Source organism: Emydura macquarii, unplaced genomic scaffold (genome assembly GCF_026122565.2).
Source record: "Emydura macquarii macquarii isolate MOO-44397 ecotype Brisbane River unplaced genomic scaffold, CSIRO-AGI_Emac_v2 contig_2676, whole genome shotgun sequence".
NCBI lineage: Eukaryota > Metazoa > Chordata > Testudines > Chelidae > Emydura > Emydura macquarii.
Genome location: NW_027132813.1, coordinates 20,317,825 through 20,339,444, shown reverse-complemented (window position 1 = coordinate 20,339,444; position 21,620 = coordinate 20,317,825). Strand labels below are relative to the sequence as shown.

The window sequence follows — 21,620 nt, the reverse complement described above, 5'->3', positions numbered from 1 at the left end:
AACATTTTATTTATACCACATTCTATACCATAAGCCCTTTAGCAATAGAGAATCAGGAGTTGACTTTTCTAATATGAGTCATTAATCCAAAATGTGACATTACAGTATGTTATCTGATTACATAAAGTCTTTGGGTATTTTATTTCTTAATTAAAGAGATTCAAGAAGTTGGATGTGTGCTTCCTCAAAAAACAAACAAATAAAAAAAACCCCAACAACACCCTAGCTTATTTACCATTAGATATACTGTATTGTATTCAGGAATTTGTAATTTTTCTGCATTTGTAGAAAAATAATAAAACCCACTGAGCTATTGCAGTTCAATCTTGGTACCTGTGTAAAATGATGACAAAACTTGTGTGACGCTGGCTGGCTTAGGGGGGCCCTTGAGGTGTATTCAGGAGCTCCGATTACTCCCTTCTACACCAGTCTCGCGTTGGGGGTGTCATGCTGGCTGGATTGGGGGGGGCATTTATTATATTATTTAACATCAATAGGTCAAAACATTTTTTTTTTCTCTAAAAATTTCAGTAAACATTGAAAATATTTAAATTGTATTGATTAATTTGTTTCACTCTTTCCCGAACCATAGTCTATCATTTACTGTTCTTTTTTCTTCAAACAGACAACTCATACATGAATAAAGACCAGCATGGTTCATCCTCTGAAAGTGAAGATGAGGCATTAGGTAAATACCATGAGGCCTTGTCCAGAACACAAAGTTCGAGGCCACCAATGATAGATAGCAGACAGCAAAAAAATTACATTTGGGAAACCAGACAAAAATATAGCCCTCTGTCTGCAGAGTACGACGGCTACAGCAGTGAAGCCTCAATGGACGAAGGTAAGATGTGATTTACAATATTTCTCCCATCATCCCTCACCTTCAGGTTATACTGTGGATAAGAATGTTGCAGTTAAAGACAGTCTGCTTGAAATAATCACTATCTGCTAGTAACCTCAAATATCTGTTATATCTGCACACATTATGAAAGACAGGTACTAACATGCTTTCATATCCTCCCCAAAAGCACTGCATAAGGAATTTAATATGGGAGGAATTAATAGCATGCAACTTTATCAACAGTAACATTTTTCTTGGAAGAACTCCTTTTAAGCTGATTTTTGTGGGAATTAAGAGGGAAACATGGTGGCTTCTGATGAATTCTGAGGTAGTATAAGTACGAAATTACAAGACATAGTTGCTGGATCCTTTGAATGGAGATATACTTTATACATATGTTGACTTTCATAGCTCCAGAGTAGGCTTATCATTCAATGGAATTATTCTGTTACGTTATTACCATGTAAATTACAGAAATGTCTCATGGCTTTTATTTAAATCATAGGAGGAAAGGACCAAAAAAAGTTGTTTTATTAATAAAAATCCCTAATGGTCATATTTTTAAAATAGATCCCTTTTGTGGCGTATTTTTGAATCGTCAGTGTATGTCATTTAGGGTGTGCCTACACTGCAAACATGGGGTGCAATCATGTAGCTAGAGTAAACATACCTGAACTAGCTTTAGTTTAGTTAGGTCAGGTACTGTTAGCAGTGAAACCATGCCAGCCTGGGCAACAGCTCAGGCTAGCCACCCGAGTAATTTACCCAGGGTTCTGAGTGAGCTTATACAGCCCATGCTGTAGTTTGTGCTGCTGTGGCTTTACTGCTACTGGTATCCAAGCTTGCTAGATTAAAGCTAGCTCAGCTACATCTACACAAGCAGCAATCATCCCCCATGATTGCAGTGTAGATAGCTAAGTGCCTGATTTGTGGTCAAAGTCAGGTACTGAGATGTCAAAATGATACCATTTGCATCTGGAAATAGTTCCAGGTGCAAAAATGTTTGTGTAAGCATTTGCAAGCTCCCTGAAAAGGAAGTTCTGTTTGAAGTCCAGTTAAAAAAATCAGGTTGTATTTTTATATGGGTGCAACTGTAAGACTTTCTTGATGGAATAATTAGAAATGTTTAATTATATATGTAATAAAACTACAAGTGTATTTTAATGGACACCACATTTTTTAAAGATTAAATAAGTTTTTTCCTAGCAAAAGCAATACATTTCATGTATGAGCGTTTTACATTTAAATGTAGCTTGCAATCTAAAAACATCCTTACAAATTTGGGAAGTCTTTCCATAATGTGAGAACTTAATTTGTTTTTGTTTTGGAAAAATGTCCATTTACCACTTAAACTAGAAATGTTATTTTTGTGACCCTTTCTTCCACTTCTCAATTTGGAAGCAGGGGCTGGATGTGCACTCAATGATGCCTATGGCAGGACGCAGAGATAGAACAGGTAAGCCAGACTTGAAGCTCGCAGCAGAGTAAAATAATTCTCATTCCTTCTTCGCCATGTAAGTTCCTCAGTCCTTCTGCTTCAAGACCACATATTAGGAGATTGGTGAGCTTGAGTCTCACCATTTAGGGAGGAAAAAGGAGAAGAGATAATTACTGTATGCTTAGGAGGTGCTTGGAGAAAGGCAAAGATTAGTAAAAGTAGAAGGATGTGTTTTCTGTTTCAGTGCCTTTTATCTACTTAAGTCTGCTAACAGTAGCATCTACTTTCCCTTTCCTTCCCTGCCATCTTTTCCCCCAACACCATGTACTCCATGCTATGTGGGGAGCCAGCTCCACCTAGAGCCACATGCAGGAGAAGGATAGGGGATACTAGCTGGGGATGGAAAAGGGAGATGTTGCCATCAACAAATAGGAGGAGAAGAAAGATACAGAACCTAATGTAGCCTCAATGCTGTTTACCTCTGTCTTTTCAAGTGGCTCCCATTTGCCAGCTTCCTCCTACTGCAAAGTTTCTGAGATTTGGATCTGAACCCATCTCCTAAAGTCGTCGTCGTGGTGTCCCGTCCCCCCCGTCCCTCCCTCTCCATTCCCAAGCTTGTCTTGCAGGGCCAGTGAGATTTTACCAGCCACATTCTTTTACCTCCTGTCTTGAAAATGCTGGGACTTGTGCTGGCTTCTCTCTTTCCTCTGAGCTTATTCCTCAAGCTTGAAATTTAGTGTGTGGTGGGTGGCTATGGCAGAGGGGCCATCTTTGGCGGTTCTAAGCACAGCAGCTAGGAGTCTGCCAGCCTGTTTTCATGTGCCCTGCTGCAGATGTCATCAGTGCCCATACTTCCAGACAGTGTCTCCATTCAAGAAGCAGGGTAGTTGACACTCTCAACAATTTAAGTGGTAAATTGACAAATTTAATTTATTATAATAGAAGATCATTCAAAGTTTTATAACATTTTTTAAAGAAGTTTGATTTAAAATACTGTATGTTCTATTTCAGGTTATATTTGCGTATATATTCTATATTTTAATTTACAGAAAAAAGTCAGAGTAATATTTATCAGAGTTTTGTGAATGATTATTTTGTATTTGCTGTTGTATGTAAGATGACATTCTTTTCCAACCCATCATCAAGAGCTGAGCTCCAGCAGTGTGTCTGCCACAAAGCCTGCAGTGGTGTTACAGTTGTGAGCAAAACAGATGTATAATGAGGGCCATGTTTTATAATTATTTCTGTAGCCATTAGTCTGCATGTGATATGCTGCTCAATAATGTTATACAAATCAACAAAAAAATTATCATTGTGTTCTTTATATATGTTATGACCTGAGGGTGGCACACTACGGTATATATTTTGTTGATGCTTCTTAGTTCTTCTAAAACTATTTCAAATATAACAGCAAAAACCTTGCATTATTATTAAAATATGTTCCATATGAATTTGCTCTGAATACAGGAAAAGACAAGGAAGAGTATGCATGGTTGCGTTCTATTCGCCAAGAAAGGCAAGCTTCACATCCTAGAGCTTTAGTGACAGAGAAAGTGGGAACCTGATAAAGAAAACCTGCAGTCCATAAAAAGAGGCTGGAACATACAACCAGCTGGTTCTCACATGTTCAGAGAACAATGTATTAAACATTTGAAGTTACCGTCTCAGATTAAAAGTGAAGAACATCAAGGAACATTTTAGCCATCTCGTTTCAGTGTAAATTATGTAATACCAAGTCTTACTATTTCTGAAACCTGGACATAAATTCTTAATGCTATGAGGCGTCACAGCAATCCTAGCTGAGATTTTTCAATAAATAGTTTAGTTTTAGTTTACTTAGTATAACTTTTTGTTAAACTATAAATATAGAAGATCTAAAGACAAATAAAAGAGAAATTTCTTAATTCTTTGGAAAAAGGAACAACATTGCTCTGTGTACAAAAGGAAAATGTCATGTAAGAAATAAACAGTTTTAGTACTTAATAACATCATGTTATTAGGTTTTCATAAATGTGTTTAATCTTTTCTTTTTCTACGCCCTAGATTATTTTAGTCCAGATAATTTTTTTTCTTTTTCTTTTAATTTAATTTTTCCTTTTTAATTGAATTTTTTTAATTAAATTTTTAATTTAATTTTTATTATCATGTTATTAGGTTTTCACAAATGTATTTAATCTTTTCTATTTCTACACCCTCGATTATTTCAGTCCTATTTTCAGAACATTAAAGCCTTCAATAGCTGTGCATAACTCCTACTAAAATCAACAGGAATTCCACCATAGGTCAGGAGCAGTATGAGCTGATTAAAATATGATGGTTTTCCATTTTCAGAAACATATGTGCTATTTTTGTTTTATCTTCGAGTGATTGCTCATATGCATTCCAATATAGGTGTGTGCGCGCCCCGTGCACAGATTCCCGGAATTTTTTTCCCTAGCAAGCCCCGCAGGGCCAGCTCAGGCGCCCCCTGGAGTGCCGCGCTCATGTCGCAGTATAAAGGGCGCTGCTGGCCCTGTGGGTCCTCAGTTCCTTCTTTCCGCCTGTGACGGTTGCTGGAACTACTGCCTCTTGCTGTCTGCAAGTAGCATTCGTACCCTAGCTTGTTGTTCAACTGTTTTTGAAGTTCTAGTGTTAAGTAGCTGTTAATAGTCAGTTAAGTTGTTAGAGTAAGTACCCCTGAAGGGGTTCCCTTTCCAGGAGCCATGCCGGGCTCTACAGGCTTTAAGAACTGCGACCTCTGCGCTAAAGCCTTCCCGGTGAGTGACCCTCATGACCGCTGCCTCCGATGCCTCGGAGAGCAGCACAGAAGAGACAAGTGCCGGATCTGTAAGGCCTTCAAGCCCCGGACGCAAAAAGAGAGAGACACCAGGCTGAAGGCCATCTTGATGGAGTCCGCGCTCTGGCCAGCGTCTGAACCATCGCGGTCCCCGATGGCACCGAGTGTATCGTTGGTACGGAGCGCCCCTCCGGCACCGAAGATGAAGGTGCCTAAGAAAAAGATACGGCCTCTGGCCACACCCATGGACTCCTCTCTGCTACCGGGACAGCAGGGAGCGAGCAAGGAGACACTCCAGCCACGTACCGTGGAGATTACTCCGGCACCGGTGTCTCCACACAGGGAGCCTCCCCCGACTCCTGGGGGTGGGGGAGCGCCCCTGCAAAGGCTGTCGACACTGGAGGCGTTTACTGCGGCACGCACCCTCATGGCCATGCCTACGCCTCCGTCCCCCCCTCGGCCGAGGGCTCAGGGACCTGCGTCTCGGGGCAAACCCGCACTGGGTGGCCCCGGTGGGTGGAGATGTCCACAATCCAAGTCTCCACCCAGATGGTCACGGAGGATGGAGAGCGTCGGCTCCTCTCCGAGCTCCGACTCCAGGTCGTCGAGCGCCTCGGCACCGCAGCACCGTGGGCGGTCGCGAGGCGGGCGCCAGGGTCGTCAGAGATCCAGCTCCGACCCTGGCAAGGACCGCAGTTCGGGCTCGCAGACTCTGGTGCGGAGCCCGTTACGGCACCGGTCCAGATCCCTGTTCTGCAGCCGATCCAGGGACAGCAGTCCGCTGCCATCGGCATCGAGGGCACCAGTGATCCAGGAACCGTCTTCTACACCGGTCCCAGAAATTCCGGCACCGGTACCATTCGCGGTCCCACTGCCTGTCTCGGCACCAATGGGCCCGGCACCGGCAGAAGTGCGGTCCGGATTTGCTCCACGCAGCCATCACCAACGCCGCTCCTGCTCTTGAGGGGGCAAGCGGCATCACAAGTCATCTCGGCGCAGGGGCAGGTCCACGACCTCGTCTTCGTCTTCTCCGGCCTCGTCCTCCCGCCAGCACCGAAGGCATTGGCACCGGTCAACATCCTCGTCGCGGAGCCGCTCTCCACACCGGGGTGGCAAGCGACGCTCTGGGGGTTCAAGTGGCCGGCATGCTACGGCGCATCAGCCGCAACCTGTGCAGGTACCGGGATGGGGCCAAGGACCGTGGCAATGGCTGTACTGGGGGCCATGGAATGCTCCAGTGGCTCAAGGCTCTGCGTCGCTGCATTCTGCGGTGGCCCCGCCAGCACCCCTGTTGCCTAAGATAACCCAGGGGCATGATTTGGAGGGTGACTCAGACCCTGAGGAAGGACCCTCTACGGGACCCGTCCCCCAGTCCTCCTCCTCGTCTCCGGACGATGTTGCAGCCAGGGATCACAGGGCTCCCCTGTTCGATTTCCGGGCCCATCAGGACCTTCTAAAGAGGGCTGCTGAGAACTTGGGCATGGAGTTCAAGCTCATGTCCGAGGAAGAGGATCCCCTCTTTGGACCATCAGGGTCGGCGGGCCCTTCACGAGCGACCCTCCCTATACATGAGAGGGTCATGAAGATCGCCAGAAACCTCTGACAAACCCCATTCTCAGTACCTCCTACGTCTAAAGGGGTAGAAAGGAAGTACTATGTGCCCAAAGAGCCCTTTGAGTTCCTGTACAGCCATCCTACACCAGGCTCTTTGGTGGTTGATGCAGCCAATCAAAGAGACCACTAGGGGAACCAAGGGAATACTCCCAAGGATAAGGATGGGAGGAAGCTAGATCTCTTTGGGAGGAAGATCTACTCCACTGCAGCCTTGCAGTTTAGAGTAGCTAATCACCAGGCCTTATTGGGGAAGTACAACCTTAACCTCTGGGCCTCGCTGCAGAGGTTTGTGTCAACGTTACCGCCTGACCAAGTGGCGGATTTTGCCACGGTGACACAGGAGGGAGCGGCTGTGGTGACTGCGGCCCTGCAGTCAGCCAGTGATGTGGCGGACACAGCTAGCAGGGCTATGGCTTCAGCTGTCGTCATGCGCCGCTGTTCCTGGCTCCAAGCGTCAGGCCTGTCACAGGAGGTTCAGCAGGCCATACAGGACCTCCCCTTTGATGGCTCCGGCTTATTCTCAGAAAAGACAGACGAGAAACTCCATGCCCTAAAAGACTCGCGGACTACGTTGAAGTCCCTAGGGCTGTATACCCCCCAGGCCTCGAGACGGCAGTCCCGGCCTCAAGCCCAGAGTTAGCCGCCCCACCGAGACCGGCTCCCCGACCCGCCCAACCGAGGAGAGGTCAGGAGCGTTACTGAGGGCCAAGCAGAGGAGGCCGGCAAGGGTCCTCTGTTGGGGGCCAGCAAGGGCCTCCTAAAGGGGGTAATTCAAATAAACGTTTTTGATGGTGTGCCTGAGGGTAGCACTCTTCCTTTTCCCCTGGATCTTAACAGACCATTTGCAGAAAGGCTTCGACCTTTCTATGCAGAATGGGAAGCCATTACTACAGACGGTTGGGTCCTGGAGGTGATTTGCAAGGGCTATACCCTCCAACTTACGGCCTCCCCCCCGGTTCCTCCCCTAGGATATTCCCCCTCGGGGACCCTGCCCACGAACAGCTCCTGGTGCAGGAGGTTGATTCCCTCCTAGAGCTTGGGGCGGTGGAAGAAGTCCCAGTGACTGAGGGGGGGAGGGGATTCTATTCAAGGTATTTCCTGACCCCCAAGGCCAAGGAGGGGCTTAGGCCCATCTTAGACCTACGCCGCCTGAATAAGTATATTAGGCGCATCAGGTTGCGCATGGTCTCCCTCGCCTCCATCATTCCGGTCCTAGATCCAGGAGACTGGTACGCTGCCCTTGATCTAAAAGATGCGTACTTTCACATCTCTATACTACCTGCCATAGGAGGTTCCTAAGATTCATGGTAGCGGGGCACCACTACCAGTTTCGGGCCCTGCACTTTGCTCTTTCCTCAGCACCAAGGGTCTTTACAAAATGCATGGCGGTGGTGGTAGCCCACCTGCGCCGCAGAGGGATACAAATTTTCCCCTACCTGGACGACTGGCTGATCCGGGGCAAGTCCAGGGCCCATGTAAGGAACAGCCTACGGCTTACTTGCGTAACATGCACCAGACGGGGGCTGCTCATGAATGAGCAGAAATCCACGTTTATCCCGGTGCAGCGTATAGATTTTATTGGGGCCACACTGGATGCTATACAGGCCAGAGCCTTCCTCCCACGGCCTCGGTTCGAGACAATGGCGGCCATTATATCCGATCTTCACAGGTCCCCCATGACGACGGCCAGACACTGTCTGCAGCTGTTGGGACACATGGCAGCCTCCACGTATGTGGTGAGGTTGGCTCACCTCAGGCTTAGGCCTCTACAAGCATGGTTGGCCTCAGTGTATACGCCAAACAGACATTCTCTGACTAGAGTGGTCATGGTTCCCCCACAGGTGCTGTCATCCCTCAATTGGTGGAGGGACCCGAGGGAAGTGATGAAGGGAGTCCCGTTCAGAGACTTGGCCCCGTCAGTTACTCTCATCACAGATGCATCCGATGTGGGATGGGGAGCCCACATCAGTCGCGACTGGGGCACCCAAGGGCTATGGTCACCCGAGGAGAGAGCTCTGCACATCAACGTACGTGAGCTCAGAGCAGTCCGGTTGGCCTGCAAGGCCTTCCTCAGATTCCTGAGGGGCAGGGTAGTCCAGGTCCTCACGGACAATATGGCGGCCATGTTTTATGTGAACAGGCAGCGGGAAGCACGCTCCTCGGCCCTTTGCCAGGAGGCTATTCGACTCTGGGACTTTGCTGTGAAGCATGATTTTCATTTATCGGCCTCTTACCTACCCGGGGTCAGGAATGACGAGGCGGACCGCCTCAGCAGATCATTTTCACCCCGCCACGACTGGTCACTGCACCAGGATATAGTGACTTCAATTTTCCAAGAGTGGGGTGTTCCCCAACTAGAACTGTTCGCATCGGCCTGGAACAGGAAATGCCTGAGGTTTTGCTCGCTGCAGGGTCGCGAGCTGGGCTCCCTGTCCGACGCGTTTCTTATAGACTGGGCGGGGGGTCTGATGTATGCATTTCCCCCCATCCCGCTCCTGCCCCAAGTCCTTCTCAAAATCAAGAGGGACAGAGCGGACATCATTCTGATCACCCCAGCGTGGCCGAGACAGCATTGGTACAGCATGCTGCTCGACCTCTCTATCACCGAGCCGATCCTGCTACCCAGGCGATACGACTTGATCTCCCAGGACCGGGGCGCCTGCTGCACCCGGACCTGCACTCCCTCCACCTGACGGCATGGAGACTCTGTGGCTGACGGAGGGAGAGAGAGCCTGCTCCTTACAGGTCCAACAGGATCTGCTGGGTAGCAGGAAATCGTCCACACAAGGCCAAGTGGAGGCGGTTTTCCTGTTGGGCGGAGTCTAGGGGTATACCGCCAAGTTTCTCGCCTATACAGGTGATCTTGGAATACCTGCTGCACCTTAAGCTTCAGGGCCTAGCTCTGGCTTCCCTGAAGGTGCACCTGGCAGCCATTTCGGCTTTCCACCAGCTGATGGAAGGGTGGTCCCTATTTTCCCACCGAATGTCAGTTAGGTTCCTTAAGGGGGTGGAGAGGACCTTCCCTCAGGTCCGGGACCTGGTACTGCCCTGGGATCTCAACTTGGTCCTCACCATGTTGATGAGACACCCCTTCGAGCCCATGGCCATATGCTCCCTACTCCTCCTGTCTTGGAAGGTAGCCTTCCTGGTGGCCATTACGTCGGCTAGGAGGGTCTCCGAGATAAGGGCTTTGACCTCGGAGCCCCCCTACACGGTTTTCTATAAAGATAAGATTCGGCTGAGGCCCCACCCAGTATTCCTGCCTAAGGTGGTGTCTCAGTTCCACTGTAATCAAGATATCTTCCTTCCCGTGTTCTTTCCTAAACCACATGGTTCGGAGGAGGAGCGGAGGGGACATTCACTGGATGTCAGATGAGCCTTGGCCTACTACATTGAGCGAACCAAACCCTTCCGGAAATCATCACAACTGTTTGTGGCAGTGGCGGACTGGATGAAGGGCTCACTGCTTTCCACCCAGCGAATCTCCAACTGGATTACCGCCTGCATCAAAGCCTGTTATGAGCAGGCAGGGGTGCCCCTTCCGGGCGCTGTGAAGGCGCACTCAACCAGAGCCCAGGCCTCATCCGCGGCTTTCCTGGAACAAGTGCCCCTGCAGGACATCTGCAGAGCAGCGACCTGGTCGTCGGTTCACACTTTTACGTCGCGCTACGCTATTGTGGAGCAGGCAAGAGAAGATGCGGGTTCCGGTAGAGCCGTGCTGTCAAGAGAAGGTTACCGATAACTCCTACCCACCTCCAAGGTATGGCTAATTAATCACCTATATTGGAATGCATATGAGCAATCACTCAAAGATAGAAAACAAGGTTACTTACCAGTAACTGTTGTTCTTCGAGATGTGTTGCTCATATCCATTCCAAACTCACCCCCCGTCCCCACTGTCGGAGTAGGCAGAAAGAAGGGACTGGGGACCCGCGGGGCCAGCAGTGCCCTTTATACCGCGACATGAGCGCGGCACTCCAGGGGGCGCCTAAGCTGGCCCTGAGGGGCTTGCTAAGGAAAAAAGTTCTGGGAATCTGTGCACGGGGCGCGCACACAACTATATTGGAATGGATATGAGCAACACATCTCGAAGAACAACAGTTACTGGTAAGTAACCTTGCTTTTTGGCAATTAATCAGTAGTTCTGTCATTACTCAGCAGCATCCCATGTTGTGTATTTTCAAAGAAGGGACCCATAAATGTGTTTTTACCAATAGCTGTCTTTTCTGCACTTTAACAATTAATTATATTTTTGTTTGCTTTTATGGTTTGGCCAGTCCTGCTCTTATTTGTTTAAAAAGCAACAACATGTACACAAAATCTTACTACAGGACAGGCAAGAAACTGAATCCTGTATTTAACACATGAGTTTAAGTAAGATTACATTGCTTGATAATTACCTATTTTTGTAATCCCAAAGTGTAAAAACTCAGTAACAGTATCCTAATTCTTCTTATATTATAATACTGATATTAATTAGAAAGCATGTATTATATTTGACCGGTATATTGTATTTCTCATTTAGAGGATGCATATTTTCTGGAAAGGTGTTGTTTTGAAGTTTGGAAACATAAGAGAATGTGGCATATTTTGTTATCATTCTTTTCTCCTCTAGGTGGCTGTATTAATCCTTCTTTCTTCTAGAAGTATAGAAATGACATTGCATTATTATATAGCAATCTAATAATCTCCAAATGAAGAAAACAAACAATAACAATTTATCAATATTTTTGTAATATCTGTTCTAGTTTTGTGTTTTTACCTGCATTGTTTTATGACTCCATTTTAATTTGCTCCATGAATCTTTTGTTAAGTATTTTAGTTAGAAAATGTGTTTCTCTAATTCTGGGATGTCAAACACATCTTATGAGCTGAATCTGTCTGTCTTCATGTATTTCTGAGGCATACGTGATAGATTTTGCAGAATCAATGGAATTAATGGCAGTTTCACCTGAACTGGGTTTAGATGCCAGGCCTTTCTGCATAGGCCAAAGGATCATTTTACCTCTCTTCTGACAAGCTATAGTGAATTACCTCCATCTAAGATATAAATGTGTCTTTAAATAAACCCTAGTTTATTACAAAATTAAGAGAAGATCGAGTCAAAACAAGGTTAGAAGGCACAGAAGACATACCTAGGCCTGAAACTCCCTCGTCTCGCACACATAGCTGAAATTGTTGGTCACAGAAAAGAGAGAAACAAATATAATGCTTACATTTCTAGAGCTCTTTTTGTCAGTTTCACAGGATGTTGAATGTATGCCATTCTCCATGACATACTAGATGTATGTTCAGATCCTAGTTTTTTGCCATCCTGTTATACCCTTTTTTGATGTAGTCAGGTATCAACTTACTCATTATCATATTAACTAAGAAAGTATCTGTGGCATTAACATCTTGACAATAATGTTTTCTCAGGGACAGTGAAGTAACCTGTGTTCCTTGTTCCCTATCCCATATCACTTTTAATGCTATTCCCCTCTTTACTAGAAGTATAGTTATTTTTCCTAGCATTTCTAATGCTGCTATGATACTGTTAGATATAAAGTAATCTTCTTTACACAATGTTATCTGATTTGCTGCATCTGGTGCACTTTTACATATGAGAAATTCTTTATTTCAGCACAAACAGTGAATATTTCATACTTGGTTAAAATTCCTTTTAAAATAAGTAAATAAATTATTTCATTTCTTTAATCCAAGATGCTAATATTAATATAAGTAAAGAATTGTTTGTTTACAACAATTTAGTATTAAGTTGACATTGTCTTTTTATATTTTTAAACCTAAGACAATTTGTCAGTATCTCAGTATCTTTCTTGGTCATAATTTTAAAGTGACCATACTCTCTTAATTCCAGACAGTTTAATATGAAATATGATTTCTTAAAACACATTATCTAATCTGTCTCAGTGGCCACTTAATATATCCTGTAGTGGCTCCTTCTTCAACCTAAAAACCCCCCAAGCAGCCATATAAGCAAATGCCTTATAAGCAAATGCCTTTGTCTTCTAATAGTTCTAGAGAAGAGGGCAACATTTTTTCTTTAGTGAAACAGTACCCTGAGGTTCTTGAAGATGAGAGTTTTTGAAGTTGCTTTTTATGTTTATGAGAACATGCAAACATGTCTAAGTACACCTGGGATGCTCCTAACTAAGCATACTTTGCCCAAATCTTTTCATCAGCTGTGCAGAATTCCAGATAATAGCCAGTAAATCTGGGGCATAGTTCCCAAACTGACAGTCTATTGCTGCCTTATCAAGAAATCCTCAGTACCATTTGATATGTGGTAATGTTGCTGGAATTGTGAGAGAAAGTCAGTGGCAACATAAAGAAAAAGAAAGCTTTAAGGAACTTTTAGGACCTAGGTGCTGGGGTGCCTACTGGAGCCAGAATGAGGGGAGCACTGATCTCCTGTCCCCTAGGCTGCAGAAGGGAGCCACTGCCTTGGGACCCAGGTGGAGCACATGGGGTTACAGGACACATGCAGTTTCCTTGCTGCAGCCAGGGGGACAGGAGAGCCTCCTCTCTAAATTCCTTCTGTCTGGCTGCAGGGGAGAGGAAGGGAGACTGCTGTCAGAGACTCGTGGCCCTTCAGGATAGTAAAAATTATATCTGTGGCTCTTGAGCCAAAAAAGGTTGGGAACCACTGAGTAGGTGTTCTCAAGTTTGCTACAGATTACCAATGCAGTACAACCATAGATTCCATCTCCATCCTATTTTAAAGTATTTTTAATAACACTACAGTCAGTAGAGACCTATAGCTAAAGGCTAGGTCTTTCAGAGACTTGGTTTTAAGATTAGTTTGTGTCTTACCCTTCATGAAGGTTTTTGGAAACATATGGAAGTACTAAAAGATTACAGTGAGAAAACAGAGGTTCTCTTAAATGAGAATCTGCTGTTCCCATCAGGCACATGCTACTGGGTTTTACGGACTTTTTGTACATTGTGACAGTAGAGCAAGAGGTTCCTCTTACAGTTTTTTTACTTCACCACCTCTTTTCCCCAGCTAGGCTTTCAGCATTGTATGCTTACATATCTGTTAGACTGCAGGCACATTGCTGCCCAGTCTGCTGTGTCTGAATAGGAAGGCAGAGGTTTCTCTGGAATTCTATAAGAGCTCTGATTCCTCTTCAGGTAGTGTGTCTATGGGTGCTCTACCCTAGGTGCGCTAGAGCCCCCTGTGCCTTTGATCAGAGATTTCTCATAGCAGTGTCTGTTTGGCCTGTGCATGCGTGTCAGCCAATCTCATTTCCCATGCTGCTGTTATATAGCAATGTATGGGTGAACTGTCCTCAATTCCTTCTCAACTGCCTCAGTCTGAGATGGAGTTCTGGAAATTTTCCCATTGAGATTTCCTCAATTTTTTGCTTCTTTTATTAATAGTTAGTAGTAATTAGTGTTAGTTCTATAGTTAGTAAATAGTAGTACTATAGCGCCTTATCTTTTCTTAAAATATTCTTTTATTTTCTTTATATTTAGATCGATGGTAGTTTTTTCTTTTGCTGGGAGCTTATGCCTAGTGTTCTCAGCTTCAAACGCTATCTGTCATGTTTGGAGGTGATCCTGGTCAGCGACTGCATCTGTTGCTTCGGGGAATTGTATGTTGCCCAGAAGTGTAATTTTTGTCTGCCACTGAAATCAAGAATCAGAAAAAACAGAGAGAGAGAAAGCTTCATCTCTTCATGCTGGACAACTTTCTACATCTGGCTTCTGACTCAGATAAAGGAACCCCCCTATATGCCAGTCTCCGAGCAAGTCTGCTGCCTCCATGACATCAGAGCCCCACATCTACAGGACACCTCCCATAAGCCCTCAATGGAATATATCCCTGGATCACCAGGGAGAGAATCTACCTCTAAAAGCTGAGGTTGTTGCTATCAGCTACATTGGCATCACAAGCTCTCCAATCAGGTACTCACAAGATTGCTGTCTCCTTAGGTACCCAGGGTACAGCTGGACTGAAAGACAGCAAAGCCTTGGGCCCAAAGAGGCCATTGGTGCTGTTAAATGACCAAAGCAACAAGAAGAGCATTTCTTCTGCTTCCTAGGTATCGAAGAAGCCCACTTAGGTGCTAATTGCGCTTTCTTTGGTGCTCTCAAGACCTTTTGGTACCATCAGCTTCCTTCTGAGTGCCTGAGACGTACAGTACTATCACCGCCCTGGCTATGATCACCTCAGTACAGACTACAGGCTCGGTACCGGTAACGCTCTTGGAACCACAGGAGTTCCATTTCCCTGGGACCTGGCTGTATGTGAGATTCACAATGCTCGATTCCAATGTGCTGTTGGTACCAAGAACACCAGGGGTTCCTGAACTTTGCCTGATACTAGCATTTTCACCTCAGATCTCTCCAGGCACTCCACCATTCCACAGTTAGTTTGAGGAAGAGGATTCTGATGAAGACCTTGTGTTCGTGTCTCAAGTGTCAATTCAGGGTTCCCACCCTCACTTCTTTCCAGAAGCTTCCACTGAAGATGTAACTACTCGTGGCCCATGATTATCACCAAAACCTCATTGGTATGAGCACCCTTGGATGCCGTCTCCTATGCTTGTGCATCCAGTACCACCTGCCATAAAAAGGGGCAACCTGCATCACCTGCTCCTTCAGGAGATCTAACCTTTAAGAGAAATCTTTCAAGGAGCAGGAAGCTAGAGCCAATGAAGAAGTTTCTCCTACGGCCAACATCTCCTCTTCATCTCTGAATGAAGTAGTCATCCTGCCTCCTCCTCCATCCTTGGTGGATAATTTTAAACACTTCCAGAATCTGATTGAGAGAGTTGCAGATTCCTCTTGAGGAAGTGAAAGGACCTCATCATAAGCTGTTCAGTATCCTCCATTAACATAGCTTTGCCTGTTAATGAAGCTCTTCTGGACCCAGTGAAGATCATCTGGCACGCCCTAGCTTCTATTCTGCCTATATGGAAAAGAACAGATAAGAAGTATTATGTCCTGGCAAAGGACTCATTGTTTTTATTTTCCCATTTCTCACCTAACTCCTTGGTAGTTGATGCAGTTAATGAACATGGAAGGCAGCACAACACTAAAACCACGCGTCATGAAAGACCATAAGCATCTGGACTTACTGAGGAAGAAGTCTTATTTCTCAGCCTCCTTACAGTTTAGAATCGCCAATTAACAGATGTTAATGGGAAAGTACAACCACATCAATTATACCAAACTGAACTCTTTTGTGGACTACCTACTGACAGTTCCAAGCAATTATTGTGAAGGGCCAGTTTCTTACCATAACAGTCCTGCAAGCCTCCCTTGATGCCCCTGATACTACCACCCATTTGATCACTACAGTGATAGTGATAAGAAGAGCTTTCTAGCTCCAACTTTTTTTTTTTTTTTTTTTGCAAAAGAAGTCTAGAGTACAGTAGCGGACCTTCCTTTTGAAGAGTCTAAGTTGTTCACAGATAGCACGGATGAGTCTCTGTGAATGTTAAAGGACTCTAGAGTTGCCTTGCCTTCTCTTGGCATTTATACACCCACCTACAAAAGGGAACTTAACAACTTCCATATGGTGGCCAGAGATTCCATCCTGCTCAATTCCTTACCTCTCAGAGGTCATATGAACCTCACTGAAATTGCCAGAGATTCCAGAGAAGGAAACATTTTGTGTCTCAGCCTCCCTCCTCACACCCATCCACCTCCAACCAGCAATTTTGAGGGGTTGGTCAAAGGCTTGAATTGCAATCCTCAACTTCATTAACTGCACCAAGTCACCAGCCTTCCTCCCTTTGGCTACTGCTTTCACTACTTCAGGTGCACCTGGGAGTTGGTCACTATGGACTAGTGGGTTCTGGACATCATCTCCACAGGATACACCATCCACTTTACTACACATCCACAAATGAACTTCTCTTCACTGTCACTCTTCAGGGACCCCTCTCACAAGAGCTTGCTTTGTCAAGAAATAGACACTCTCTTATGCTTGGGAGCCATAGAATCAGTCCCCATGCAGCACAGAAGGAAGGGGTTTTATTTAAGGTACTTTCTGGTACCAAAAAAGGGATGGAAGTTGAAGACACATCCTAGACTTGAGACAACTCAGTATCTATGTGAAGGCACAGAAATTCAAAATGGTAACCCTTGCAGCGATACTTCCATCACTAGAACAAAGGGATTGGTTCTTAGTCCTCAACCTTCAAGATGCATGTTTCCATATTGTTATTCACCCTTCCCACAAATTATTCCTACATTTCACTGTTGGCGACGACCACTGTCAATACCGAGTGCCCCCCCTTTGGTCTGTTGTCTGCCCTCATTGAAAGTCATGTCAGTAGTAACAGCACAGCGCCGCAGGAAATATATCTTATTATTCCCTTACCTGGACGATTAGTTGCTGAAAGTCTGCTCCTTGGAACTGACATCTTGAGCAACCTCTGAGGCCATCGGTCTCCTCCTTGAATTGGGCCTGTAACTGAACTCCCAAAAATCCACTTTGACCTCTGCCCAGAGCTTAGAATTCATTGGGGGCACACTTTGATTCAGTAACAGCAGGAGCGTACCTTCTTCTGCACAGGTCTGTGGCCCTTTCCAATATACTCAACACAGTTCAGCTCAGCCCCTGAACTAAAGTCAAGAACTGACTTCAGTTGCTCGGGGCATATGGCAGCCATCACTTTCGTTACAGAATATGCGAGGCACATGTCCCTATGGGTTCTTCACTACCTGCCCTCTTTCCCCTCTGCTTCAGAGTTCCCTACTATGGAGCTTTGCAGTAGAGAAGGAACTGAGAGCAGTTCTCATGCACAGTGCTATATAGCAGCGGCAAGGGGTACGAGACTGACATGCATGCACGGGCCAAACAGACACTGCTATGAGAAATCTCCAATCGAAGGTGTAGGGGGTGCTAGCGCACCTAGAGTGGAACACCAGTAGGAATACACATCTCAAAGAATCATAGTTACTGCACAAGGTGAGTAACCATTTCTTCTTCATCAACTTCTTACATTTTCCTCCTCTCCCTTTAGCTAAGCATCCATTTTCTAGGGAGAGTGCCTTCACTGGAGTGCTTGGAGAACAGTTGGAAATTCCCTTAGCCTGGCAAATTCCCGAGTCATAATGTCAAAGAGCTTTGCTCAGCACCTCATGCTGGCAACTATATTTATTTTCTCGGTTTGCTAAAGCAATGTTTTGGGCTTCTTGTGAGCAGATACATGTGAACAGAGCTCCTGTTTTTCTTCACCCTTTGCGTACCATTTAAGCCATTTAACCAAGACTCAGATTAAACAGGGAGAGGAAATGTTCTGTATATGTGACCCTCAGTTGTTGCAGTGGATTCTTTTTATCTCTACTATCACAGGGAATTCCTTGGTAACCATATTCTTTCCCTATAATTTTAGGCTGGAAGTTAGAATTCCTCTAACCATCAGAGGAATTAAGTGATGGGAACAGCCTTCCGGTAGTAGTGGTGGAGGCAAACAACCTAACTAGTTTTAAGAAGGAGCTTGATAAATTCATGAACAGGATTATATGACTGGGATAGCACAGGACTGGACTTAATGATGCAGGAGGTCTCTTCCACAATTACGTTCCTATGTCAGAGCTTTCCTTTCATACCATTCTGAGTCTGACTCAGGACACACCATTTCAAAAAGATGGAATGGAGGTCTTAGTATAGCAGATTTGTGTGACTTACACCCAGCAATTTAGCTTCCACCAGCCCGAGAGCCTCTCAAGATACAGTGAAGAAACAGCAGTGCTGTAAAAACCTCTAGTGGTCATAGAAAACTGTGAATGATAGAACCCAGCAAGAAAAGGTCCATATGTAGGACCTCTCAGAAACTGGAGCAAGTTCTGCAAAGCAACGCCACTAAGTTATTCTCCATACCAAAAAATTATTAAACTTTTCTATGCTACGGACCAGGCTTGCAGCCAAAGAAGATTTTGATCCCAGTGAATGGCATAGGAACTTAAAATTAATTTTTAGACTAGAAGAGTGAAAGCGCCTTTATATGAAACTTTAAATCCTTTTTCATTACTTTACATGCCACTTTGGCACGTTGTGGTGTCAGCTTGAATGATTCTTTCTATCCTTTCATCTCTATTATGCTCCCAGAAGAGATCCCAAAGAGTATGGGAGAAGTCTAGGGAAAAGCTGGGCTTTATCAATAACTATTTGATTTCCCCAATGATACATTTTGTGAGGATGTAAGATCATTCATGAGATCTCTCATATAACATGCTAGCATAAAGAAATTCTGTATGTGGCATCAGGCTCTGCACATACATACTGCTTCTATCAGGGCTAGTCTACACTTAAAATGCTATATTGGCACAGTTGCACTGCAGTAGCGCTTCTGCAGAAGATGCTGTATGCCAACGGGAGAGAGCTCTCCTGTTGGCATAGTTATTCCAACTCCGCGAGAGGCAGAAGCTATGTCAGCGGGAGAGTGTCTTTGGTCAGCATAACTTGCGTTGCTCATCGGGGTGTTTTTTTTCACACCCCTGAGTGATGTAAGTTATATCGATTTGAGCGGTAGTGTAGACCGGTCCTCAGTAACCTCAATCATGTATGTTTGATAGGGTGAAACTTTTCAGAGAAACTCTAGAGTAGCAGTTGCCAAATGTTCCAAACTGCCTCCAGGGAGACAGACTTATGTTCTGACTGGTAGGTGTTTACAGACATCCATATATTATGTGGGTACACAGTGCAAATTTGCCAGTAGGGCTCCATCTACAGTAGGCGTGCTTTGCTGATATGGTGTATCAGTATTCCTGCACTGATAAAGCACTCTTCATGTAGACATGGCTATCTTTGAGGTGTTGTTTTGAGCAATCGGGCCTGGCAATCAGCCTAAGTATTTATGCTGCATTTATCACCGTGATATCAGGTCCTGGAAGTGAGTGTGACATCACCCTAACAACAAATAAAACTATAAATCTCTTCTAAATGTTTTTTCCTAAAGTAGAGTGCTGAGTTTCATCAGACTGAGTCAGGACAAAGCTATAGACCCCTAAAATTTGTAGAACTTCTGACACAAGCTGAATTGCCTGGGAATCCTCTGCTTTGAAGAGAAAAACTGGTTTGGTAAGATCTTTGATGTATAAATCAAGAAAGCACCTTAAAAAATTCAAGGGAGCTTTTATGCTTCAGTACATTTCTCTACACAGAAGTTTTGTCTTGTATTGTAAGATTGAGGCGTATTCTCCCATGACCTAGCATACTGAAGTCCCTGGTCTCAGACCACACAAAAACCCATGAAACACATATATAGTGCAGCCAATGCAAGTGAGATGAACTTGCAGAAATTTATACTGCAGAAGATTTTTAGGAGATAATCTCAAAATATATGAAACCTCAGATTCTTCTTTGAATGCCTGTCCGTATGTATTCCGTTCTGGGTGTGTATGTGCTCCACGCACTTGAGATTGGAATACTTTGACCAGCTGTGCTCAATGGTATCATGCCTGTACACTGAGTGCTGTTGCACCCACATGTCCTCCCTCTATTCCCAAGGGTTTAAGAGGTGGAGTGTGGCCAACTGTTCTCAGTTTTGCCCAGGATTACAAGAATGAACTGTCATCAATGTCTCTATCTCTGCACACCTGCATATCTAAACAAATTTAGTTATATATAGTTATCCCTTTAGTGTAGTTTTTAGTAGTTAATACGGGATTGTGATACTTGTTTGAGTATTTTTATTTGGTTTTTTGGTTACTGAGTTTCAGGCTTCAGCCCTTATGGCTGAGCAAAAATATTCAAGGTTTAAATATTGCCCCTCAGATGAGGTAGTTGTAGCTCTTAATTATGGTCATTCAAGGTATTTATTTTGCTTTGGTGAGAGACATATCCCTGAGGAATGTTTGATTTGCCATTCGTTTTCTAAATGGACACAAAAATGAGAGAGACTCACCTAAAACATATTCTTCAGGCTCAGTCCATGAGGCCTGCTTCTGATCCAGGTAATCAAGGTCCACCTAGATCTGAGCAGCCTTCCTCCTGAAATGCTCAGGTGAGTGTTGACCCAGTGACTTGCTTCCTCAAAGCACTCTTCAGCTGTTTCTGCCCTCAAGTCTTCATCATCAGTTGACAGAGGTAGGACACAGCACTGTTTGTCTAAAGATCACAAACACAGCTCACCGTGTGAGGGACCTAATAATAAAAAAAAAAGGCAGCGATCACCTATTCTGGATTATCTAAAGGCCTCATATAGGTTCCTCTGGCACCCAAAAAGGCTCTATGCTTCAGTTCCTGTTAAAAAACTTCTGCATGATGTCTATAGCAGTGACTGTGGTACTGCCTTCAGGGCCCTAAGTACCAACTGTGATATAACGGGTACAGTCCAGACTAGTGAGGGGCTAATATCTACTTTAAAAACTATCTTAATTGCAAAGAAAACGTTTTCACCACATCCTCCAGGAGATGACTGATCACATTTTCAGGTCAGCACCCCTCCCCCAGAGTCCGACTGTTTCCTTTTTGTCTTCTCAGGTGCAGAGAATGAGGTGGGCAGGGAGAGAGAGGGGGGTTCCTTGGAGTATTTGTCCTTCCTTTTTATAGTTTCAGTCCCCTGCTAGAAAAACATTTCCATCTGAGACGCAGGAAACAAAAAGTCTATGTGGAAAGATATTCCCTGCTGGGTTTTTTCACATGTTTGAACTTCCTTTTTATTCCCTCTGGCTTGATGACTCTGTTTACTGTTTAACTGCAAATTAAGGAAGCACACATTGCTTCCTTTGTTTAGGACAGACCTGACTTCTGCCTTCTGGTGCTTTGTCTGTTCTATGGACCTAATAAGCATAGCCCAAGAGTCTGAGAGTCTTATAATTTCACATTAATGTTGTCATGAATATTTCACCAGGACAATACTGACCAGCAAATTGAGTTTTCAAATGATATATTACAAGACCTACTTTGTACAAAGATTATTATAATAGTCAGTAGGGTGTGAATACAGGAATGTATTCCATCACACCAGCGTTAGAGGTCT

At 44.8% G+C, this 21,620-nt stretch overlaps 1 protein-coding gene across 4 annotated transcripts in view; it reads left to right on the top strand.

Moving 5' to 3' along the window:
* The window catches only part of SYT14 (synaptotagmin 14), a 236,223-nt gene that overhangs the window by 139,548 nt on the left and 75,055 nt on the right, over nucleotides 1–21,620 (top strand). For all 4 annotated transcript variants that reach the window (XM_067565415.1, XM_067565416.1, XM_067565417.1 and 1 more), the window contains one exon: nucleotides 626–844. In XM_067565415.1, coding sequence (XP_067421516.1) covers nucleotides 626–844 — 219 coding nt within the window. The remainder of the gene's footprint in view (nucleotides 1–625; nucleotides 845–21,620) is intronic.